The sequence below is a fragment of the Copadichromis virginalis genome, linkage group LG17 (genome assembly GCF_057382275.1).
Source record: "Copadichromis virginalis isolate Kocher_CV1m ecotype Utaka linkage group LG17, C_Virginalis_male_GT1.1, whole genome shotgun sequence".
NCBI lineage: Eukaryota > Metazoa > Chordata > Actinopteri > Cichliformes > Cichlidae > Copadichromis > Copadichromis virginalis.
The window spans coordinates 11403593-11429805 of record NC_140634.1 but is presented as its reverse complement, the minus strand read 5'-3'; the positions used below and the strand labels follow the sequence as shown (position 1 = coordinate 11429805).

Below are 26213 nucleotides of genomic sequence, written 5' to 3'. Positions count from 1 at the left end.
AGCCTAAACAACACTTAATTTTGTAATCCAAGTACTGCAGAGTTGCGCTGGTTAGTGCACCTGTCATTAGCTGTACTTTTTAACCTGCTTACTTACAATTTGCCTAAATGGATGGCGACTGTTGTCTGTAATATCATAGAAATCAACATTTAACTGGTGTTGTGCATTATGAAAAAAGTAATGATTAATTTAACTGACTAAGGTTCTTGGTGCAGACTAACAACTGTCTGGTCAAACTGGTTGTACAAATCCCTAAATACATGGTACTCTGTACTCTTGACTGTCATCCTGATCACCCCCCGAAAATTTGAACCATGCTTACAAAAAGTCTGTGATGCAATTCCTTAATACGAAAGGGACCCAAGAATTCTTCTGACAGCTGGAATGTGTTATAACGTGATGTTTTAATATCAATTTATCTACAAAATCTTGACTGACACCACTGTATTCTGGTTTCCATGGAAAGTGCACTGTCACTAAAGCAAAGGAACATATAAAAATTACAAACAAACAGACTGTACCATTTTTAACATAAATCATTTGTCATTGGTACTTACAGTATAAATGAGCAGAGTCATTTCGAAACAGGATGGTTCAACTTTATGAAGCGATATCTGAATTTCTACTGTAGACATCTTTTGTAAAGAGTTTTTGTTCTGGAGAGTTGTGTATTTCCTTACTGATCCTTCCCATTCATTATACTATAGCACTGAAGGTAGTTGCCACAAAAAAAAACCAGAACAACCAGTACAGTACATTCTTCAGCTGTCCACAGCCAATCAACTCCTGATTAATTGTAGAGTCTGGTAATCCATAGACAATGAGCACAAATATAAGCATCTGTATCACAATGGGCACAAATCCTATGTCCATGAGTTCTCCTTCTAGCCATTTACAGACTGTATTTCCTTTCAAGCAGCTGTTAACTGCACAGCTTGGTGGTCTCGTAATCCACTGAATTGGGCAGACGTGAGCTGAAGGCCTGTAAGGAAGCATGGATGCGAACCACCTCGCTGGCAGTCAGTTTGAGTCTGTGCCGGAGAAGGCAGGCAAACAGGTCCAATCTCTGTTGACCGGGAGGGGACAGCCGGTTGACCCGGTCTCGTATTTCCAAGAGCTGGAGCATAGCTGTGTCCTGGGACCCTTGAGTGTATGGGTAGTCCAGTTGCAGAATCAAGTCACGGATTGCCTCCGGGTCAAAATGCATGCTGTAGCCAAAGACCTGGATACTGTTTATCTTCATGTAGCCCAGGTTCCGAGCAGGATCTGCCATTTCTAAAGGCTCATAATAAATGCTGTCATTCAGTCCATCCTGAGTCTTTATCCTGCTACGAAGGTAGATGTGGATGGTTTCAAAGAATGTCTTCCACTTGTTGCCCAATGTCAGAGTCCAGTTGTAGCAGTCAAAGGGCAGGTCCAGTTTGGTGGCCTGCCAGTCTGGAAAATTATTCTCGTTGACAGTGATGTACCAGCTCTCTGAGTGGCTCCCGCCAAAAGGATTGATATAGAGTGTAAGGGCAGGCTCCAGGGTGCTATTCTTTGTAAGGCAGATCTGAAGGGATATTCCCAGCAGCATGTGGACCATGTTGGTCTTATACTTGTTGCTCTTAAGCGTCAGCAGCATCCTCTTCCTCCATGATGGATCAAACCAGCTGTTGAGTCGCATGTCATTGCTGATGAAGATTGCATGGACCTGTCAGACAAAGTAAATACATACTTTCAGTAAAATAAGATGCAGTGCTAAAAATAAAAATTCGATTAAAACAGATTTTTGATGGTACTAATGTTACTCATACGTTCTGGTAATCTGTGGAGGCGAGGCTTTCACTTCACCTCCATGTGTACTGGAGAAATTCTATATTTATTGGAGAACAACATGACTTTATGTGCATTACTTTTAAAGTGATAGCCAAATAAGGTGTGGAGTATTCTAAAAACTATGAGCTGCCTTTTTAGGCAACTTTATAAAAGGCATATTACAAGGCAAAAGAGCCTGGTTTGAATTGAAGAAGGCACAATGTATTTATGGTTTACACATGATATTAAGATATTAGAAATTGTGACATGCTCAGATGGAAAATTGTCCTCTGTTTTCACTGTATCTTAAGACCAAAATGTAAGATCCTTCATGGACTTTTTTTGGCACTATGGAAACCATCTTGGAAAATGTTGTTTGTTTGTTTTTTACGCATCCACATGCCAAAATCTGTCATTTAATCCACTGTCCACTGTCATTTAATAGAGCTGAATGAACCCGATTAGGGCATAAAGGATGGGTTAAAACTATACCGTGGCCTTTGGATAGAGTCAGTCTGCAATCCTTTTTGACAACATCAACATCACAAAGGAAGGCCGTGAAGGGCTTCATACTGTAGTTTCTAGAGCAGGGGTCTCAAACTTGTGGTCCGGGGGCCATCTGCAGCCCACGCCACTTCCTATATTGACATGAGGGAATATAATGCAATTTGGCCCTTGAAGTTACTTTTTTTTTCTCGGGGATGGAGGATGTGTTTGTTGTTGAGTGCAATGTTAAATTAAGTTTAATATAACATTAATAGGATGGCAAGAGTAGGAAGCAGAGAGTACAAACATGTTGAGGGATTGGCTGTGTTAGTTCAGTCAGAGAGTTATTTGTAAAGAAAACAATTTTCACTAGCAGCCAAAAACTAATGTGTACACTTATGTCTGCATTTATATTTTGTTAAATATGAACAAAATTATAGCAGGAGTGCTGCCACATGTCTGGCCAGAAAGAGAGCACCAATTTGTTTATGTGGTAGTTCAATGAAAGGCTTCAGTTAGTTAAGAGTGAGAAGAAAAAAATGTGTTCATGTTTGCAGTTTTGACTTGTTATACAATATCTTGTTTTAAAAAACAAACAAAACATTACATTTTCAGAAATATTTGTGGGTGTTTTCTTGTTTGATTTTTGTACTACTTGAACGCTAAAGCGGCCCTCACATGAGATGACAGTGCCAGCAGTGGCCCACAGCTCATTTAAGTTTGAGACCCTGTTCTAGAGTGACTCCTCCAGGTCACTTTTTCATTCCCATTTCTAGCAAAAGTAAGTAAAATAAAAAGAAACCACAAACTTTCTGTGTGGTAGGACAATAAATGGTATAAAAGAAAAAGTGGTGAAACTAAAGGGTTTCAGTCACCAAGAGGGTGAGATTTTTTACACGTGTCTTTCCAAGACTACTGCTGGGAAAAGACAGCTCAGCTCTCACTGAGCCTGACATGATTACACAAAGGCCAAAAGAAAACTACCTCAAGCCTGCGGTCAGCTCTCTGCAGTAGGTAGCCCAGCTCCAAATCCTGAAGGTCTGTCTCGAACCCCAGATAGTTCTCTGTAGAGTCTGCCACCATAGGCCTGCAGGTCCCTTGTGTCAGGGCAAAGCCTGGGTTGCAGCTCCCACAGCGGGTTTGGTTGTCTGATGCACAGGCCGCACAGGCCAAGCCTTCTCCAACAGAGCAGGGTGGAGGCAGCTGACAGGAGCTGTGTTCATATCGGCAGCTGCAGCTGTGGAGCTCCTCTGAGAATGCACCAAGCTGGTTGTTCTCTGAGCAATATAGGAGTGACTGGAAATGACTCAGCCAGTAGGACTGAGGCCTGGTGGGGAAAAAAAGAAGACAAAGAGATAAAGGCAAAGAGGGACTGGTTATTGAACTAGCTTTAAGGATGAGCCATTTTAATAGGGAAGTGTTTTGTTAAGCCCAGGACACTTGTCTGGGTCTGCAGACAGCTTGCTTGTTAAAAAATAAAAGAAAGAAAGACCTGACATCATTTTAGTGATCATTTAGGTCATTTACAGGTCAAAAGACTTGTGCAAAAAGTTTATTTTTTTACGAAATCTTTATTTCAAGAGGTTTTGACACTTTGTTGTCACTGACTTTGTATTTACTACTTAGAAAAGCAAAACGTCCAAAGACTTTTTTTTTCATTAATTAGGTTATGCGATAGTGACAAATGATCAAACTCCATCAGCCAAAAGAAAGGTTCACAAGAGATGGCTGAAAGTTGTGGAATATTTTGATTTAACTTTGTTCTAACCTAGATCAAGTGGAACCAACTACTGTTTGACTAAAATGAGTACAACACAGTCGTCCCAGTGTCACCAAAGGACTGTCGGTTCTTTGTCAGTCCTTTTCATTATTTTCCCCAATGGGATGGTAAACTAAAACAGAACAATTCATAAGGGTTTCTTAAGGTCAATATGAAAGTTCCAGCTTGTTTGACAGCCTGAGGATGACAAAGAATTTTCGTAACACAAATATGGTACATAAAAAGACAAATATGAAAATGAATTCATTCCTGAGCAAACAACACTAAGAACTGGTATTTTGTACTGAAGGGTACAGAATCCCGAACTGTTAGACCAAACACTACTGGATCTAACAATAGGTTAACACTTATAGTAGGCGTATAACGACCATTAACTCTTTTAACTTTTTTGGCATGTAGATAAAAGCTCTTAAAAGCATAAAATTCACCAATAAGGCAATAATCACATGCCCGTGAGTTTACAACCCATCATTGTTCCAGAGAGAGATTATCATTCTGAGCATTCTTACATAATGCCATTTGGTCAGTAGCCAGCAAAACTGTGAAACTTTACCTGTGTTGACTGAATCAAAATAAATATCTCGGCTAGTTATAAAATCTCCATGTCCCAATAGTTTGATATTTTTGTGCTTTATACTGAAAAGATTTGTTGTTCTATGTTTTCTAGTATAAAGCACACAAAATAATGATATTTTTATATTTTCTTTGGTAATGTGTAGATATGTAGACATGTTAACACTTAAACAAAATACTTATAGAAGTACCTGAGTCGCTCGTATTAGTTTGCTTTACTACACTTTAATATTTTATGATGTAGGTTATGCATGCGGAGACTGCGGGTACAAGCAGTTCTGGAAGGTAAAGCGTGAGAACCTGAATAGAGAGCAAGAGAAACTGTCTTTGATGAGTTAGTGACATAAATATTGGAAGTGCACAGCAGTTGTAGGGGGAGTTTAATCTCAGACATACATATAATTCCCCCATGAGCACTTGAGTTTGATTCCCTTCTGTAGGACTTTATGGCTTTTATCCTCTTTGCTTTATGAATGCAATGCTCACTCTATACCGCTGGCTTCACTTGTAGAAAAAAGGCTTCTTTGATGAGGATGCATTGAAGGAAACTTTATGCTAATCTGAAAATGTTTGCTGGATTACATTTAGGGAATCTTCCTCTGTACTCTGCTGTTATTGTGTGCTTGACAGTGGCAAGCAAGCCGGAGCTCGGAAAATCACTGATTTGAATATCAAAACCCTCTAATGGAAAATGCGGTCATGGGAAATGAACCGAAAGGACTCTTCCTTTCCATCAACCGCTACCTGTGGGTAAGGCATTTCACCTCTGACAGCTTCAGCACAGCAAAGCAGTCACCAATAGAAGACTGCGGTTGTGATTATGTACAGGCTTTGTGCTCCCCACAACTCTTTCTCCAAACCGCTGCTGTAAATCACAGAGTTTTGCGCTGCGAGGAGCCAGCAACACTGAGCTTTGATAATACAATCAAGCAAATGCAGAGCTGTGTGAGTCATTTAATTCTATAGATAAAGTACATAAAATATTATAGTCAAGCTTCAAGTAAAATACTGTGCAACATATGGTGACTTGCACATTATATACAAATGTGATAATTGAACTTATTATTCTGATTCCATTGCCATTAATCAGATTTCTAGTCTTCTGGGAAGGAAGGAAGGTTTTGGAACATGGGTGCAGGGATTTGCTACCTTTCAGTCATAAGAGCATTAGTGAGATTCAATAATGATTTTAGACGATAAGGACCGGCTCAGTTCCAATTTATCTCAAAGGTGTTGGATGGAGCTGAGGTCAGAACTTTGTGCAAGCAAGAAATCAGTAAACCGTGTATGTATTTGCACAAGATGTACACATGGGATTTGGCGGATTTGGCTGATGTCACTGATCATCCCTGTACATTGGGTTGTGTACAGTGAAATTTTTTAAAATGCACTGAAAACAAAAGCAGGAGGAAATTATATATTGAGTCTTTAGGGAACAAACATAAGAACAAAATAATGGTGAATTGTAATAGTAGCATAAAACGGATTTATAAAAAAAACAAAAAAAACCTCTGGGTTCTGCAGGTACCCCAAGACTGAATCAAATCATTATTATCACTGTGGTATTTTACAATAATAACACTGCGCTTGAAATACTATTTCTACTGCTAATGTTCTATTGTTGGATTTGCAGTACAGGCTCCTCAGAGGAGCACTGTGCTACTTATTTTCAGAACATTTCATCATATTTATCTTCTGCTAGAGGCACTGTATATTATTAGTCAGCCAGTAACAGACCAAGCCATCAAGAACAATCAATATGAAGAACATAAAGAAGTCACCAGAGTCATGAAGTGCAATAATTGCACTTGGGCCATTTTTTTTATCTGTACAAATGAATGTCCATTAAACACTATGATTTTAAAGACAAAGTTGTCAAATCTACCAAATGCCTTGAAAGGGTCATTAAAAAGCTATTCAACACTTTTCAAGTCAAATCTTAATTACACTCTGGAAGAAGTCAAAGAGGAGAGGACTCCACCAGAGAAACATTCAAAAGTGTACATAGAAAAGGAAAAATCAGCACCTTTATATGGGAGAGATCTATGCATAAGAAAGGTATTTTCTAACCTGATTAAAGCATAAGTACTAAAAGCATCACTTGAATGGCAATGTGGAGCATTATGCATAATGGCCAAAGTTTCAGCACAAAGAGTACTGTGCTGTCTCATCATTAGCTGCTGAACAAAAGCTGAGCCGACTGCTGCTTCCACTGGCTTATTTGCTCATAATTGTCAGCGCAGTGGAAAACTAGCCCGCAGGAAGCAAAATCAATCACACATCTCCCTTCTATCGCAAGTCCTACGAACAGGATGTTAAAGAGAGACTAAGGGTGGTTTTCAAGAGCTTCCCTTTCTCTCCAAAGCCAGCTGACGCACACCCCTTTCCAAGTCTCTTTCTACTAAGTATGGAGATTTCTATGAAGACAGAAAAGAAAGGGAAGGCTTCACAGTTGATGTGCCAATAATAACGTAGATAAACAGTGCCTGGACGAGTGCGATGACACTTCCTGGCAAACTTGTGGGAATATCAGCTGCATAGATCAGTGATTAATGTGTGTTTTGGCAATGTGGTGAAGAGAATAACATTGATTAAGAAGAGGGTGCACTGAGAAACAGAAAAGAAAGAACAACAGAGACATGGGCTGGACATTAAACAGAGCAAACTCTAATAGATTAATCTGAAAGTTGATTTATGTGTTGATTTATGTCGCCATTTCTGCAGCATTACCGTGGCGGTTGAATCGCGGTGAGCGTAGTGTGACTGACAGTGATTGCTAGATTCGTCACCTTCTCCAATTGCCTCTTCTGGCAGGTAAAAGGTACCCATTACAAATGTGGATTTCTTTCAATCTTAAAAGACTAGTGTGTGATTTGTCTCCTCCAAGAAAAAGCTCAAACACTTACAAGGGCAGATCTGTACGTTTTACTGACAAATTACCTTTTTATTCTCATTTTGGGTTTCTGTTGAGTAACTTCCTGTTTCCTTTTGTAATTTTTGGTCTGTTTACACCATTATCAGTTTAACTTCCAGCCTGTGTTAGTTTTCCCTCCTCTGTGACTATATGCCCTGCCCTAATTGGTCTCCCCTGTGATATCTCTCACACCTGTTTCCAATTAGCCAATCACACACCTCTGTATTTTTTGAAAAGTGTTGAGTGGCTTGGTACTGCCTCATTATGACTTGTACTCTAGCCTTCTGGTGTTCGCTGGGTGGATCTATATTTTCCTGTGTACTTTTTCCTTTTGTATTAAATTGTGTTTGCTGTTACTTTTCTCTGTAGAGACCTTTTGCCTGCCTTCACTAGCTGTCTGAACTGAAGACTAGATTTTGGATCTTATCCTACCTCTGTGTGTCCTGTGCTTGGTGCCTCGTCCCCCGTGACTGTCACACTCAAGCCATAGAAATAAAAACCTTCCTCTCTCAGCAGCAAATGGTTAAGGTGCATGATGTTAGGGTTTGCCAATGCGTTATTTTTTTAAATTAAAGGATTAATTTTTTAACAAACTTTTAGATTTTTACAAACTGCTTGGAAAAACATGCTATTAAATGAATGAATATGTGGTTGTGTGAGTGGGAAATCTTCATAGCTTCAAAAAACTAAAGGGAATAAAGGGACTTTGGTATTTGTGCTACAAAAGTACATATATATTATGTGTGTACTGTGCTTGTCCTTCCAAGTCTTCAACTATAAAGTAACTCATATTAAGGAGACAAAAAACAGCATCTCCGCAGCAAATATTAGCTAGTGACAGTCAAATCAACACACATTATAGCATTCTTCTGAGCTAGGTGACTAAATCTGGACAATTAAAACATCAAAATATTACGTAATTAAAAAAAAGTGCTTCCCTCCAAAAATAAGACAACTCTCAAACAACTCTGAAAGCAAATAGTGGATACAGGAATATACATTTACTTGCCCATCTCTACATAGATGGTGGATGCTAGGTTGTCATAGCTATCCACCTATGTGTGTGTGTCTGTAATTGTTTCAAAAAATGCAGGTGCCTTTTGCACATCACTCAATAATTCAAGTAGGTTAAACTGAACCACAGAAGTCACACATCAGAAAACATTCTGGAACAAATGTAGTGATAGTTATATTTTTAACGAAATATTGCCACACAAGCATTTATGTATAATAAATGCGTTAATAAGTCTTGGAATGTGTTACCTAATTTGCCTAAAACCAAATTTAACACTGATGTGTAAGTGTAATGTTGTCACTTAATTAGCTTAACTTGCTAATTAATCAATTCATTAATTAAGTTTTAATTAACAAAAGGCTTTATACCTCATAATTCTGTCTTTGTATTTAGACAAATTAGGGATTTTTATTCATTTTTTATGAAGATTTTCAACATTCAGACATGAAACAAGTCAAGAAACTGGTTTCAAAAACATTGCAGGGGGATTCAGAGTTAGGAGCTTAATGCTACAGTAATGTATGCTATGTGAACTCCTTTCTTTTGAAATGCAGCTGTAAAAACCTTGGATAAAAAATTAAAGCTATTTAAAAATGCCTGATCTGTTTTAACAACATTTCAATGACTGCAACAAGATGTACAAAAATTCTTAGCAAATGCAGGTGCAAGAGTGATTCCACAGAAAAATCTATTCCATAATCTCCCCCTATTCAAAAAGTAATTGCAAGGGTACGCAGGCTAAATGCCAGAACTACAATGGCAACTTGTTTACTTTAATCAATGTGTCTGGATTAGTCTATAGGGTAAACTTGTGATGTGCAACCTCTATGAGGAAAACCTCAAACAAGAACACTGCACCAAAAGACACCGCTTTAATGTAAAAGGCCACAGTATATAGAGTTGTGTTATGAGAACATTTTGAAGCTGTGCAGAATTATTGAGATTTAATGTGAACATAATAATGGTGAGCATGAGAATGCGTGTTACTGTGGTTGTGCTCACCGTTCTCTTGGTATGCGTACTTGGGGCTGTCTGTGACATCTTTTACTGAGACTGAAGAGTTTGAAGATGACTCTCTCAGCACGTCTGGAGAGGACCCGCATGCTGTTCTCCAGCTGCTCATATCGCCACTGGAACAGGCTATCCAGGGACCACATGTGCTGTATGGTTGACATGTTCAGGAAATAGTTTTGGGGCAGCCTTGCATAGAAGGCCTTGAATTCATCTGCAACAACAGACATAGGAGAAAGAGGTAAAAGGCATAACTCATCACCACTATTGCAGTCTTACTAAGTAAGTAGAAATATTAAGAATTTATCTTGGCAATAGGACTGGGATATGAAAATATAACTGAAATAATAACCAGTTTTGTTCAGGTCAATGAGCAAAACTGTCATGACTGAATTATGCAGTCAGCCCGCTATGAAGCTGGCTTATCTTAACACACAAAATTTAAATCTCTCAATCCTCATTTCATCCACAACCAATCATTGACTGTTGGACAGCACATGATCACAATATTTTGGTTATGATAACAGACCCACACTAGTGGTTGACAGGCCCCTCCCTTTTTTTTAAGCCATGCAGCTCAACTATTAAGGACAAAGACAGCAAAATGAAAAGAACAACAAAAGCTGCTACTTCAACATGAAACATGACCAAGTTATTTCAGTATATATTGAAGATTTTAGTCAAGTGTACAGACAAAAGAAATGGGCCAAATCAGAAAATCAAAGACCTAGCCAGTGTTCACAGCAGTCCATAATAAAGGTGTTAACTGTACCCTATGTAGTGCAATTATTTATTTAGGAGGCACCACTGTTGGGAAAAGTAAAACCATCCATGTATTTAAGTTATTTTAGTCAAAATGTATTAAAAAGATCTTTGAAACAATCCTGCAATACCTTTGGTGACCCTGTAACTCCAAGAGTATCGTATTCGTGAGACTTCATGAGACTTTTCTCCCAAAATCAAAACATAAATAAATTGCACATTACAAGCAATACACTGAAATAAAAGGAGAATGTGGAAAATATAATAAAATTAAACCTTATACATGCAAATTAATATTTAATTTTATTTCAGAAAACATCAGGCCGCATCATATCTTTAAGACATTGAGCATTATTATCATCCCAACAGAGCATCTTGCTCTCAGACTGCAGGCTTGCTTGTGCTACACTCCCGTCTCTTCCATCCCCATGTGATTATACACCATTACTGTCATGGTCTCACGAGTCCAGATCTGGTTTGGTTCCTTGACAATTAATGCATGTCATTAAACTGTGTCTTCGCTCTACCATCGTTTGTATTTTCTCCTGTCTCCCTCACTTGTTCTCTGTGTCCTCACCCCCCACCCGAATGCAGCAGATGGCCACCCCTCCCTGAGCCTGGTTCTGCAGGAGGTTTCTTCCTGTTAAAAGGGAGTTTTTCCTTCCCACTGTGCTGCTCAAGTGCTTGTTCACAGGGGTTTGTCTGATTGTTGGGGTTTTCTCACTAATATTGTATGCTGTTTTTTTTTTGTTTTTTTTACAATATATAAAGTGCCTTGAGATGACTGTTGTTGTGAATTAGGGCTAGATAACTAAAAATGAATTGAATTCAATTTTTAGTGCATTTAATTTTTAAGTTTGCCCAAAGTGTCGTACAAAAACAAATCAAGAGATAAAGCGAAAGACAAAACCAGTCACATTAAATGGCCTGTATTTGTATAGTGCTTTTCTAGTCCCTAAGGACCCCAAAGTGCTTCACACTACATTCAGTCATTCACACACACTGGTGATGGCAAGCTACATTGTAGCCACAGGTGCCCTGGGGCGCACTGACAGAGGCGAGGCTGCCGGACACTGGCGCCAACGGGCCCTCTGACCACCACCAGTAGGCAAACATGGGGTTAGTATCTTGCCCAAGGATATATGGCATGGGATCGAACCACCGACCTTCTGATTAGTGGCTGACCTGCTCTGCCACCTGAGCTACAGCCACCCATTAAAACACATTTTACTAAGTTCATTGCTACACTGCTAGATATCTGATTTATATTTTATTGTACTAAGATGGTCAGTAGTAGATCAAATCATTATGTATTTGAAAGTAACTTTTCATTTACACTCTTCTTTTCAAAAAATTGTGTCAAGACTGTTGTGGCGGGGTGTGGTCTGCGGTGCCGCTGCAGGGGAGGCGGACGCACCTGAGTGGCATCCGCACTCATGCCTCGTCGGCTTAAAGGCTGAACTAGATCCTGTACTGTTGTTGTTGTTGTTGTGGAAGAGTTCAGCTGAGAGCTGAAAACCTACTGCTCTGTCTGTGTGTGTGTGTGTGTGCGTGTGTGTGTGTGTGTATGTGTGTGTGTGTGTGTGTGACAACAGCAACTGGTGAATAAAAGTATGCTGAAGAGCATGGAAACGTGGTCCGGTCTGTCGTGCATCTATTACAACTGTGAAAAATGGGGAAAAAAATGAGATGGTGCATATTGTCTTTACCTTTGACATTTTATTGTTTTTTTGTTTTGTTTTGTTTATTTTAGAGATATATAATTTGTTGGCCAAAACATGTTTAAAAGAGAAAAAAACTAGTACCGTTCCAGTTACCATTTATAATGCATCCCTATGCCATCATGGATACTGAAATTTAAAGCATATGCTTAAAGTTAGTTTCCTCTGTCCTCTTTTGTGTAATGAATACACATCCACAATTACATCCACGATTTCCAAAAGTAATTTCATACTTGTATTGATCAGACTGCAGTAATTTTCTTCAGACTCTGTGAGTGAGATCTTGCTAGCAGAATTTCTGGAATGTGTGTATATTTATCTTCTATGCTAGTTTTGTCTGTTTGTTTTTTTTAAACTTGCATTTGTAGATGCTGCAAACCGTGTTTGCTAACAGCTACTTTTGGAAGTACTTCTAAGTATATTCACTGACTTCTACTAGAGAATCATGACTATATTAAATGGATATAGGTTCTATGTATTAAACAGGGCTGTATGTTAGCCTTACCTAAACTGTAATATAAGGATATGTTGCCATTAAGTGGGAGAAGTCTAAAAACTGTATGGTATCAGCTGTGGGATTTTACTTTCACACAGATTAACAGCTTGGATGAAAAAAATTCTGCATGACCTTACTGTGAGTTTTCTGTCCATAATGTGTAGGATGCTAACAAGGAAAACCTTTATGGCTTCCTGCCATAATTGACTTCCTGCAGCGGCTAGTTCGTGTAGGATATTTATCTATTGGTTCCGCAGTTTGAGGCAAACAAACAAGGAGCCTTTTAATGTCGACACATTTTGGCGGCCTTGTCTGTTTTGACTACAAATGTAGACTTTGGAGTACCTGAATAGGGACGGCATCTGGCAGCTGGTGCTATGCAGAGTCACTTCTCACCCTTTCATCATTTTCAGTAAAGCCCAAAAAAAAATTGGGTGCACTTTGGAGCAGAAAGATATATTTCTCTCTCTGTGGATCATGGCTCAAATTTGAGAAAGCAAAATCTGAAAAAGCATTGCGACAAAAACAGTTTTTATTTGATGCTGAAAGCATTGTAATTAAACAATTATGATGTAAACAGCCTTATTGGTGTTAAGAAATGTCTCGTTATCAGCAAAATTGCACATATACTATGTGAATTAAGATCATCTGAGGCCAGCAGTTATAGAAGAATAGATATATAATGTATCCTTTTATCACCTGTTGTTTCAGAATTAGGAGTCTTTATTCTTGGTTGGATTTAGATGGTAAATGTTCTGCACTTATATAGTTATTTAGGCATGTTCTAAAGCTCGTTACAATGCCTGTCAGTTACGCTTCATATACTCAGCTGCCATGCAACGTGCTCCTCTTGGCATTCAGTCTTTTTGAAGGACACTTCAGCAAATGAAGAGGCTGGGGATCAATCTGCCAAACCTGCAATTATTGGACAACCCGCTCTTCCACCTGTGCCACAGCCAGCCTTTATGACTTCTGCTTCTGCTGATAAAGCAGCGAGCTAAAAATCGGCACTTTCCCCTGCTAAAGGACACATTTATGACACCTGTGGGTGTCTATATTCTGGGCACGCTCCTGCCCTAGCTTCACAGCCAGCTACTAGAACATAAAGTTTGAAAGTAATTGCACTTAGGGATATTTCAGGCAAATCTCAAGACTGGAAGAAAAAAAAAAACCCATCAATTTTGATTTCATCTGAGTAATAATCACCAAGGCTTGGTGACCGAGCACAGCAATAATAACCAAACATTATGCTTAGAGGTTCCATTCAAACTCTGTTTCACTGGTGATATGAAAAGCTGGACGGAGAATAAATGGGTTTTATAGCTGCTTAATCTGCTCCAGACATATTGTAAACTACCTGAGCCGAAAGCTGTTGATTTTTTTTTTTTTCTAATCTGGTCATGTTGCGTTGTTAATTTGCTATATCCAGACAGGATGCCAGGATCCCCAGTGCTCAGTCAACTATAATAGTTTACCTATAAATCATAGAATAGGGAGGGACATACATAGAGAATTCTCACTCAGATTTAATGGTGCAGATAAAACAGCTGAAATCATCCCTACTTTCACTCGTATAAATGATTTATATTCAAACTGTCTGATTTTCCTGAATTTAAATGAGGATTGCGACGTGAAAGGCTCCAATAATGCATTTTTATCAAGAGGCCCTCCTCACCTGATTCTTCAAATTCCTTATACAGCATGCCCCATGTCTCGGTGACTCTTTCCAGGCTCTCCTCCATGGCTTGAATGTCCATGTAGGGGCAGTTGCACTCTGGGAACTTGGGGTCACAGCTGCACCAGCAGTCACTGTCCTTGCAGACAAACTCACCCTCTCCATTGCAGGCTATGTAGCTGAGAGCCGCCTGTACAAAACTCTCTCTCAAGTAGTCTGGAAGGATCACTTGCAAGCCTGTAAAACAAAGCTGGGTTTAGTTTTGTCATCAAACTGAGACCTTGGAGAGTCAGTCTGCTGCCAGAGTGTGTAACACACTTAATGCAATCTAGAAATCCCCATATTTCTGTCTTTTCAGATAAAATATATAATATCATGACAGTCACAATAAAAGTGGTAGAAATTCAACAAACCTTGCAGCTGGACTTTATTTTCAGGGCTCTGAACCAGCACCGAGCTCACAGAATCAAGGTTGTCATAGTTACTGCATCCAAGAGGACCTGTGCGGGTCTCTGTCACCTGGGCAACAACAAATAAAAGGCTCATTTATAAATTCCCAACTGCATCCATTTTAGGACAAGTGCATGATTAAGTTAGATTTCTTTATAGAAAAATATGCTTAAAGGTACTTCTACATTTCAGGCACAAATGGGGCATAGTAGGTCACAGAAAATGTACCTTATGCAACATAAATGGCTGTCTCGCCTCTGATTAAATAAAGTAGTTCCTCCATAATCGATTGCACTAGTGAATGTGAAAGGAATGGAAACGAGGTTAAGCTCATTTTGATTCCTCTAAATTGCTGTAAGAGTGCTTTGTTGCACTTATTTCTATGCAAGAAGTCGACTTTTCCTTTTTTTCCCCAACCCCAGCCACTGATTGAAGATGTTTCGATTGACCTTTGTCACAAAGCCTCTCCAACAGAGACTCTGTTTTCACTTCATTTGCAAGACAAGATCCTATTTCAGCTCTCTCCTTTTTTCTTTCCATGACATAGTGAGGAGCACCTAACACTTTCTCATTTTTCTCTCTTTGTGGTTGCGGGACACCATATTTTGTTCAGTGATTTGTCCTGGTCAGGCTTGTCAGAGGACAGTTGGTGTAAAGTGACAGATGGATGAGGCAAGACAATAAGGGTCAGACGATCGGTAGCGCCATCACAGAGGGCTGAAGGGCTTGGGAACTAATATCAGGCCGGTGCTGGAGAGAAGTGAAAACTCAGTACGGGGCTCTTTAATCAAAAGCCTAATCCAGAAGAAAGATTCGGAAGGAAGAATAAATATCCTCTGTGAATGGGAAAAGGAAAATGGAAGATAATTTGAGTGCAATTCTCTGACTATAATATTTATATCACATTATAAATCCCTTGTTTCCCTTATGAGGGATTTTAATGCCGATATGACTGTGAGGAAATGAGATACAATGCTGGCTTTCAGACCCCATGAATATTGAATCCATATAAGGAATTATTTGATATGCCATATGATATGCCATATGGCAAAACACTGAGTGATGAGCAGAGCATTCAATTTCCGCTTTGCTTAGCAGCTGCTATTCACTGTAGATACATTCTGGTATATTAAAAATACTTAATAGGACATTATTGGCCACCTGTACCTCAGCGCAAGACTACATGAGGGATGGAAGCAAATGTGGAAGATGAAAGTGGAAAATGTGTGTCTTTGTCTGGCCATTTTCTTTACCATCTCAAATTATAGTCCAGTGGCAGTATTCACAAACATTCTGCAAAACCCTCCCAGAAAACTGTTCATTTAGCCTTAAAGCGTCCAGCAAGAAGTTCAATTCAATTCAATTCAATTTTATTTATATAGCGCCAAATCACAACAAAAGTCGCCTCAAGGCGCTTCATAGATACAGAGAAAAACCCAACAATCATATGACCCCCTATGAGCAAGCACTTTGGCGACAGTGGGAAGGAAAAACTCCCTTTTAACAGGAAGAAACCTCCGGCAGAACCAGGCTCAGGGAGGGGCGGCCATCTGCTGCGACCGGTTGGGGTGAGAGAAGGAAGACAGGATAAAGACATGCTGTGGAAGAGAGACAGAGGTTAATAACAGATATGATTCAATGCAGAGAGGTCTATTAATACATAGTGAGTGAGAAAGGTGACTGGAAAGGAAAAACTCAATGCATCATGGGAATCCCCCGGCAGCCTACATCTATTGCAGCATAACAAAGGGAGGATTCAGGGTCACCTGGTCCAGCCCTAACTATATGCTTTAGAAAAAAGGAAAGTTTTAAGCCTAATCTTAAAAGTAGAGATAGTGTCTGTCTCCCGAATCCAAACTGGAAGCTGGTTCCACAGAAGAGGGGCCTGAAAACTGAAGGCTCTCCCTCCCATTCTACTTTTAAATACTCTAGGAACAACAAGTAGGCCTGCAGAGCGAGAGCGGAGCGCTCTAATAGGGTGATATGGTACTACAAGGTCATTAAGATAAGATGGGGCCTGATTATTTAAGACCTTGCATGTGAGGAGCAGGATTTTGAATTCAATTCTGGATTTAACAGGAAGCCAATGAAGGGAAGCCAAAACAGGAGAAATATGCTCTCTCTTTCTAGTCCCTGTCAGGACTCTTGCTGCAGCATTTTGGATTAGCTGAAGGCTTTTCAGTGAGTTTTTTGGACATCCTGATAATAATGAATTACAGTAGTCCAGCCTGGAAGTAATAAATGCATGAACTAGTTTTTCAGCGTCACTCTGAGACAGGATATTTCTAACTTTAGAGATGTTGCGCAAATGGAAGAAAGCAGTCTTACATATTTGTTTAATATGTGCATTGAAGGACACGTCCTGGTCAAAAATGACTCCAAGGTTCCTCACCGCGTTACTGGAGGCCAAGGTAATGCCATCCAGAGTAAGAATCTGATTAGATACCATATTTCTAAGATTTTCAGGGCCGAGTACAATAACCTCAGTTTTATCTGAATTAAGAAGCAGAAAGTTAGCGGCCATCCAGGTCTTTATGTCTTTAAGACATTCCTGCAGTTTAACTAATTGGTGTGTGTTATCTGGCTTCATGGACAGATAGAGCTGGGTGTCATCTGCATAGCAGTGAAAATGTATGCTATGTCTTCTAATGATACTGCCTAAGGGAAGCATGTATAATGTAAACAGAATTGGTCCTAGCACTGAACCCTGTGGAACTCCATAATTAACCTCAGTGTGTGAAGAGGACTCTCCATTTACATGCACGAATTGGAGTCTATTAGATAGATATGATACAAACCACTGCAGTGCAGTACTTGTAATACCTACAGCATGTTCTAATCGCTCTAATAGGATATTATGATCAACAGTATCGAACGCTGCACTGAGGTCTAGCAGGACAAGCACAGAGATGAGTCCACTGTCAGAGGCCATAAGAAGATCATTTGTAACCTTCACTAAAGCTGTTTCTGTGCTGTGCTGAGCTCTGAAACCTGACTGAAACTCTTCAAATAGTGTGAGCTTAGGAGTGATTGACAAAAACTTCTTTGGGGGAGCGAGGAACTAAAATTATAACCTTAGTGCAGTGGTCTGGCTGACCAGGCTGGCACACGCTTTTAAAGATGAGGAAAATTGACACCCCACAGGTACACGAATGCTTCCACTAAAGTCAATTACAATAGATACATGAGACGCGAGAGGTAATGATAAGCGTGTGTGTGTTGTGTGAGCATGCTGCAGACACCGTCTCTGCAAACGTAAAAAAAGGAACAGGCCTTCCATTTTTGTTTTTTATCTTTTATGCAAGGTGTCTGTGGAGGAGTGAGGGAGTGTGGGAGTTTGGGCGTGTGCCAGAAAAACAGAACAATATAACGGAAACAATACATGTGCATTCAGATTCCTCTAGTAGCTACTTACATTCTGCCACATAGCTGCACACGGCTGTGCAGGATGCATTAAAAAATGCTGCTTTTGCAGTATCCTTTTCAAATCCTGATATTTGTTTTATGTATTTTCCGTGACATGGGCCACAAACACTAACCGTGCATGATCTAATCTGTAGTGTTGTCATTTCATCGAACCGATCTCTGTGACTTCCCAGTTTTTAGCTCACTTAAGGGCTATTTATGGTGGAGATCGACCAGCCGGGAAACTGAATTGGCCAATTTTCAGTGTTCTCAGCGTGGACCGGTGACGGACCGCCTCACACACAGTGCTTAACACATTTCTTAGATCAAGGTTTGTGCCAAAGCTGTCCTAAATGAACGGCATTAGTAATAATCAAAATCATTTCGTATGTTTCTGTCATTGTTAATCCATTAGTAAACGCAAGCATACTTTTTCATAAAATATAATTATTGGTGTTATTCATCATTTTTCAAATGTCAGTTTTATTTAAAAAAAAAAGCAGAAAAATAATAAAGCAAATTATTATTTTTGATTAAGATGTAAAATGACAGTTACCACATAATTATTGGCAATAATTATAATAAAAGTGTGAAAACTCTGACTCACACATATGACATGAACCTGAGCTAATATCTGACTAAGTTAGCATTAGTGACTGGCTGTTATGAAATGATGTCTCTGTTTCATAGTTGCTGTTTCTGTTAACCTGATGGATTTCAGGTCCATTCTCACTTCCTGTTTAGTTTTTGACAAATCCTAAAAAATTACAAACTTTATCTCAGAAATTCTGTTTTCTAAAGCTACTCTTCATAAATTGATCCATTCCCTAACAGGAATAGAGATACATGCAAATTTTCCTAACAAGAGAGAGAGAGAGAGAGAAGTGACCGCTGCGCTGCAGACAGCAGAAATGTGCGGGCTAAAAAACAACAAAAACCAGCCTTCTCAATTGCCTCCAACTGCCCTTATGAGTGTGTCAATTTGTGGCTCTGTGTGTGCAGTATGTCTATGACTGATTTATTATTTTTCTCCTTGGTATCTTCATGCTAGACATATCCTGTGAGAAAAAACTAGTTTGAAGGAAATCATAAATGACCACAGCAGCTGCCTATCTGCTCTGTGATAGTTCAGCCACCAATCGATCGAGTCACAAGACTGGGCGCACTCAAATGTGAGCCACAAAGCCCAATAAATTGACTGTCCACAAGAAGGAAATATCAAAACCAGACGATCCTGCTGTTTTCTACTTCGTGACCAGCACACTGTGTTTAGATGGGCTGGCAAATATGGTGTGAGTCAGTTGGGGAACTGACCATTGATTCAGTCTAGGAAATTCTCAAATTGTAGCAAAACTGCTCCCCTCTGTTCTCTAACAACTGCAGTCATTACTCATTGTACAAACAAGCTGGTCCAATCAGACTCTCCTCTGCACTGTGACTTCTTGAATAAAGCCCAGATTTCCAAAGTCGTCCCCCCCGGCAAACCACAGCAAAGTGCTTTTTCTTCGAAATGAGCTTCAAATTTCTCTTTGCATGGAGACCGCCGGAGGGGGCCTTTGCCTCACCTGCAACCCTCTCATTCATTCCTCAAGTTCAATTCATGCAGGTCTGTTCTGCTACTGTACGGGTCAACACCCTGTGGAAATGATGCGCAAGTGTGGAGGAATCTGTCGCTCCTTTGACTCTCTTCCCACCAGCGTTGGAGGTGAATGTCTCCTCATACTACTTCCCACCTGTCAGTTACACCAGATGACTGCCTTTGGAGCATGAAAGCAACACTCTCTCGTCTTCTCTTCGCGTCTGTAGCTTCAGAAGAAAAAAAAAAACTGAAAAAAGCCCTGATTCCCAAGAAATGAAACAGACAAAAGTTTCTGCCTCTCCACCTCACATGTGCCTGCCTGATCTGCAGAAAGAAATATCCAATCCTCCCCGAACACAATGTAGCGAGAGGACAGAGCTTTGATATAAGTAGGGGGGATCTGATTCATGTTCTGCTACAGCAAAGAAAGCGTCACTTCACAGGACCACCGCCGCTGTGTACCGAGAAATGAAAAAGGTAGAAAAGAAGGGTCATCCCTCCCTCTGTCACCCTATTAACCCCATGCTACCTGAAGGTGACAACTGGAGGCAGAAAACTGTCGTGAGGCGTGTTTCACAAGGCTCATTTATCTTTCCCTCACCATATGTGCTCATCACGGAGCTTCCTCCAGACTCGGATGTGCTTGCAGCTGAAGATCGTATCTCATCACAAGCGGGAGGATAAAAAGTATAATCTTCTGCTTTATTTTCATTGGCGTTATCGCCGTGTTTTAACAAGGGAAAGCGTTAACAAAGGAAACAGTACTGCACCCACAACCATTTTTACCAGTTTTCAAAAGCTAAAAGGTTGAAATTAAAAATTATAGATCTCTGATAGCTCATAAGAGGAAAACTTTTATTCATCATTTATAGAATAATAACAGTTATATGCAACTAGGCAATATATTTTTAATGCTTTTCATTTAGTACTGGTCTTTAAAATTTACGAGATGTTTTTATGTTTATCTTTTTGAGAATTGCAGGAATAAACCTACTTTTTGCTATCGCGCATATTAGATGTATTATCATGTATAATCATTTCCTATGTTAACAATTGTCTTGTCTTGTTGCCTAGCAACTGTAGTTGTTTAGACACAATTTAAAACTATGAGCCAAAAAGAGCTTGATTTGATTAATAGATAATACGGAGCTATGAAAAAGTGTTTGTTTTAATTCAGCTGCATTGGAGGGCTGTTGAGTGTGGTTAAGTTTATGTCAAAACATCTCAGATTTATTTCTGGTATTTGATTAGGCTAGTTTTTTTTTTTTTTTTTTTTGAGCCATTCAGAGATAGTCTTGCTGGTGAGTTTTGAATCAGTGTCAAGTTTCAGGGCAAAGCTATAGCTGACCCAAGCATAGTTCCCAGAGGGTGGAAACATATAGTGTAGTTGATTTGTGTGGGAATCATAGCCATGAGGAGCAAAGCTGAAGAGCTGGAAGCTGTGGATGGGAAAGTGTGTGGCAGTGGTGCAACTCTTAGTGTTCTTCTTCAAACAATTAGAAAGCATTAGTTACTTTCTTGATGAATTTTAATATGTGTGTCATGTTCAGTCTATTCAGTAAAAAGCTAGCACTCATTGCTAAAAACCCATTTTCATTTTAAAGTTTTACACACTCATCAGTTACAACAATTAAAAGACTGGTATGTGTTAATTATCTTGTTTGTTGAAGTAGAAGTTTTGAATTTCTGCATTTCCCATTCCTCATGAAAGTCTAAAGCAACTGCAACATAATTCAATCACATGAAATGAATCTTAAATTCCTTTTATGTCCAGTTTTGACACTGCTGCGGCAGGTGGTTAAAATGACCCCCATGGTGGTTCCAGTGGGTTCTAGTGCTAAATGGCAACAGTATTCCCACCCACTTCTACCTGTGTTTTCATGAAAATGAACCTTGTAATGCAGAAGCAATACAAAGGAAGGTTTGTTGGACATAGTTTGATGTTTGCAATGAGAAAACAATCCTTGTCTGTCTGTCTGTCTGTCTGTCGTAGTATTAACACAAAAATTACTCAATTCACTGAACTGAATTCATATTTTTATACCCAAATTTGATATAAAAAATGAAATCATTCAACTGGTGATTTTTTTTTATCTGTTGAAAGTAAATAACTGTAATTTGACAGGTTTATCACAAAATGATGATGTACTTTAGTATTGTTTCTCATTGTTTGCAAAACTTGAAAATTCATGAATAACAACACTAATTGTAGTTTAGCATCAGAAATATTATTTTGATTAAAGAACTTACTCATGCTAATGGATGAACCATTACAGACACGAGAAATATTATTTTGGTAATTACCAAGTGTGTTATTTTAGTGCAGCTTTGGCATAAATCTTACATTGGGTGGGGCTCTAATACATTTTTAGGCACTATATATAAGAGGAGTCTGATTTAGCTCCAAGTATGCAGCAGAAGTGAAATAATGTTCCAAGTTGAGAAGGAGAGAGAGTGATCTACTGAGAGCACAAGTGTTCTAGCCTTAGATTATAGTATAACCATGTCAGTTTACTGTCATTGTGATTTGACTGATGGATAAAAACTGAACTAGATAGAAGCTTTAATAATGTGTAAAGTTAAATATGTCCCTATATAACTCATAACAAGCACACAAAGATACCTTGATTGCAGTGGAGGCGATCTGGATGTGGTGCAGCTTGCGCAGAGTGCTCTCCCTGTCGATGAAGTAGGAGGCAGCCAGCTGGTGCAGAGCTTCCAGAGTCACAGTGGAAGAGTTGCCCGAGTAATCGCTCACCTCTGCTTTCTTACTCAGTTTTCGCTTATCCACAAATATGGTTAAGGCCTCTTCTCCTGCAATTAAAAGATAATCAAATTTAATTGTTTTCAAATGGCGCTCGGAGTTTTAGAAAAGGGAATAGAGAGTTCACATTGCTTATTGAAATTAAGGCCCTTCAATTTTTTTTTTTTAACATAAAGTCAGGGTCAGTAGCTCTGACCCTTACTTGTTTGGGTTTTTTTTTTTAGTTGCTTTTCTTTATCGTGGAGCTCAGATCTTTTCACTTGCATTTTGTCATACCTGACCAAAGCTCATTGTGCATGTTAATAGATTTTTTTTAATTAACTGAAAAAAGAAAATTTCCCATAAAGTATTTTGAGGGATTTTTAGCCTTCATTAGGACAGGACAGGCTCGGTAGACAGAAAGAACACACATCCACCAGGTGAGCTAAACCAGCACAACTAAACAACCTAAAGTTGACATTATTTGAAATTTTGAAAAGGGGAAAATGTCAGCAGCATTTGAAGCATATAGAACTAGAATGTTATAGATGTTTTCCCGCATAATGTTACATAGGTGGTCTTTAAAAGACACTTAGAACATGAAATAAATAAATGCATTCTAGGATTCAACTTTTCCCGAAGGCATTTATTTCTAGTGTCACAATATTTTGCAGCAGAGCTTCAAAATGAGACCTTCCCCAAACCTCTCTGTTGCCTCTAATAACCTCTGTGTAAAGAACTCTGGACAAATATTATCAAAAACACCAAGAATAAATGATTGTTTGAATAAAATCCACCCAGTGCTGCCTTTCTTCAAGCGCATGTAAGCTAAAGCAAGCATGCCTGCAAATACAGATGAAGATCATGTGCAAGCTCTTCCACATATGTAGCTAAATGCATTAAGTGTCACTGAGGTCAACTACTTCATTCAAACTTTAGGAGCTGATCTTGTACCTCAGCTAATCCTTTCATGATTGCTTTATTAGCTAGCATTGATGCAAATGGTCTTTCAATTGATAGGGTACTTTAAAACCTGCTGAGAGATACATGCACCAAACTCCAGGTGGTTGTGAGCACAGCGACAGCAGGCGCCTCTGAAGCATAAAGACACTTGACCATAATTAGGATAAGTCACGTCACCCCGAATCAGACGGCACTGATCACTGCAATCAGGACTTCATAAGTCTAGGAGCTGTGATGCAGCACACTTGGAGCTCTGAGAGTTCCCAAGACACTGCACATCATATTTCTCATCATAATGCAGTGCTAATGCTTCAGGGCCATTTTCTGCCCACTGCCTTTCTTACTCAGCTGCTGAAGGGCAAGCTCTTAATATTGCAATCTATTTATTAATTTCATTAAGTCCATATGTTTCCGAACACAGAGGCTATCCATTCAGAACCACAGAGGCATATCACTGGCAAAGATCCAAGGCAAACTCCTCATTCTCCTCTCTTCATACCACTCAGTCCTGGCTGAGAGCCAGAGTGCAGGGCTGCATCAGCTCTGGTAGCTGGGAGGGTTGCATTTTATGCATCTACTCACAACAGCGACCTTTTCAAAGCCAGGAGTTGCGTCTAAAGTAATTGACATGTGTTGTTTTGTAAAAAGCAAATGTGCTTTTCAAGACTTGCCCGGGACTCTCCAGCATCTTAAATGACTTTTTTTTTTTTCGTCTCTTGAGTCAGAGAACTATTAGTGCTTATCCATTCATCAGCCGGTAGAAAATCAAAAGTACCGTGGCTGTGACTGGGAGTGGGAGTGGCAGGTTCACGATACACAGGCTTTTACATGTATTCATACATCTCTGGAGACCAATTTTCTGAGCTGCTAGTGGCATATAATTCCACTGTGATGTGTTTTTCGGTTACTCTGAGTGTATTGCATTATTATGTCCCGTCCATCTGTTTTCCATACAGACCACCTGGAAAACCAAATTTTAAAAGCTTTTACCACAAATTGCATACTTTATTTAACCCCAGATCACCTGAGTGAGAACTAGTTCCTTAAAGCACATTTCCCTGTTTATTCTAAGCTGTAATATATGGGCTAAGTAGTTCTACGCTGGAGTAGCAACATTGCTCTTTTATTTCTGTTAGTCATTTGCAGGTGCTGACCTGGGACCAAAGTCTTTTTGCATCATTCATTATTTAGCTCTGAAAGCATGTCAGAGATATGAAAATCAGGATCAGAGCTGTGAGTTGAGCAAAACTGCCTAGCTGAATATCTAAATAGGTAGTTACTGCTGATAAGATCTGCCAGCAACAGATTTCATAGAAGAACGCTTACCAAAAACTGTAATTTCATCTGTTAAATCTGTTTTGCTCCAGTGTGTCATTTTGACCCTTCAACTTCAATTTTATTTCTTATTTTGTCTGAAGTTCATGGCAAAAATGGAAATGTGCACATACACATAGTTTCAACAGTTCTTCCAAAGTGTGATCTAATCTAAAAACAGCAGCTACATGGTGGTCCTGAACTGCCCAAGGAAACAACAGTGAATCGTAAAACAATCGATAGAGGATGGTTAATAATTGTTACCTCCCAGGGTAGCTGACAACAGGAAGTGAGTCCCATACTTCCTGATCAGGCTGTCAGTGATCATCTGGGTGGTGGGCCTGCGGCCCAAGAGTCGGATGTTCCTGATGAACTCAGGAGTAAGAGGTAACGGAGACTCCAGAAAATCTCTCCTTTCCACCGCCAAGTTGTTCACCTTCCATCTTCCAAACTCCCTGGAAAATGAGAAGTGATTATTATTAATATCCACTAGATTAGGGTTTCTAAGTGATAAGAGAAAATAAGATTACCTGAAAACAAATGAAAACAAGATTTGCGCAACTTTAGACTTATAGCAAACAGCTTGTAGTTCTGAAGCAGACGTGCTCACTGGTTCACACCGATTAACAGATGAAAATAATGTGCCAAGATATGCAGAAATGCACCAGCAAAGAAGAAGACAGCAGCTTAGCAAAGAGAAAGAAAAAAGCACATATAGAAGAGTATAGACAGATTATATTTTGTTGATTAACACTACATGTAAAAGTAATCTTCATTTAAAAGAAAAGTTCACGTGACTTTCAATCATTTATGCAGCTAAAATATGTCATAATCACTTATTACAGGTTCTTTAGTATTTTCTCTGTATTCTGGCCTTTTTACATAATGGCAAATTGAATTGCTTTGATTTGAACTGTTGCTACACTTAGCAATGTGATATATGGAAACTTCATGCTATAAAACTCCTTGAAAAGCCTTCAGTTGATCCAAAACGTCACAGCAACATTATAGAATAAACAATTAGGAGTGGAAAAACATGGCTTAAAGTAGTCATTATGACATCACTTCTTCTAAGGTAAAAGAGTTGACCACGTTTGCATATTAGAGATACAGTGACATCATACAGATAGATCTTCTGCCTAAAACTGAGCTGAATAAATTACACGAAGAGACAGAAACAGCAAAGACAGAGAAATAGTGAAAGAAAGAGTAGTGCATTGCATTTACGTTATTATGTTGTGTGCTATGACAGTGTTCAAAACCTCTCGACCATGCTGACGCAGCCTGAATTAAGGTGCAGCTCAGAGAAAGAGTGAGAAACAAAAGAATGAATGAATTCACAAGAATTTCTTTAGAAATAACATCCAGAGAAAAATCTGCTATCAACTGAAACCACGACTGCCACATGGGATAAAAATGTGCTCCAACTACGCAGCTTCCAGCTGTTTTCTTTAATAACCCTATCATTACAGAGATATACATCAAAATGGACAAGGTACAAGGCAGTAAAAGAAACAATAATGGATGTT

At 39.2% G+C, this 26213-nt stretch overlaps 1 protein-coding gene across 2 annotated transcripts in view; it reads right to left on the bottom strand.

Moving 5' to 3' along the window:
* Positions 1-385: 385 nt before the first annotated feature.
* Positions 386-26213, bottom strand: part of LOC146689031 (BMP/retinoic acid-inducible neural-specific protein 3-like) — a 60573-nt gene continuing 34745 nt past the window's right edge. For both annotated transcript variants that reach the window (XM_085436409.1, XM_085436410.1), the window contains exons 3-9: positions 24949-25139; positions 22288-22478; positions 14644-14749; positions 14231-14467; positions 9568-9790; positions 3268-3610; positions 386-1693 (exon numbers count right to left, since the gene is read on the bottom strand). In XM_085436409.1, the coding sequence (XP_085292535.1) occupies positions 923-1693; positions 3268-3610; positions 9568-9790; positions 14231-14467; positions 14644-14749; positions 22288-22478; positions 24949-25139 (2062 nt within the window). In that variant the 3' untranslated portion in view covers positions 386-922. The remainder of the gene's footprint in view (positions 1694-3267; positions 3611-9567; positions 9791-14230; positions 14468-14643; positions 14750-22287; positions 22479-24948; positions 25140-26213) is intronic.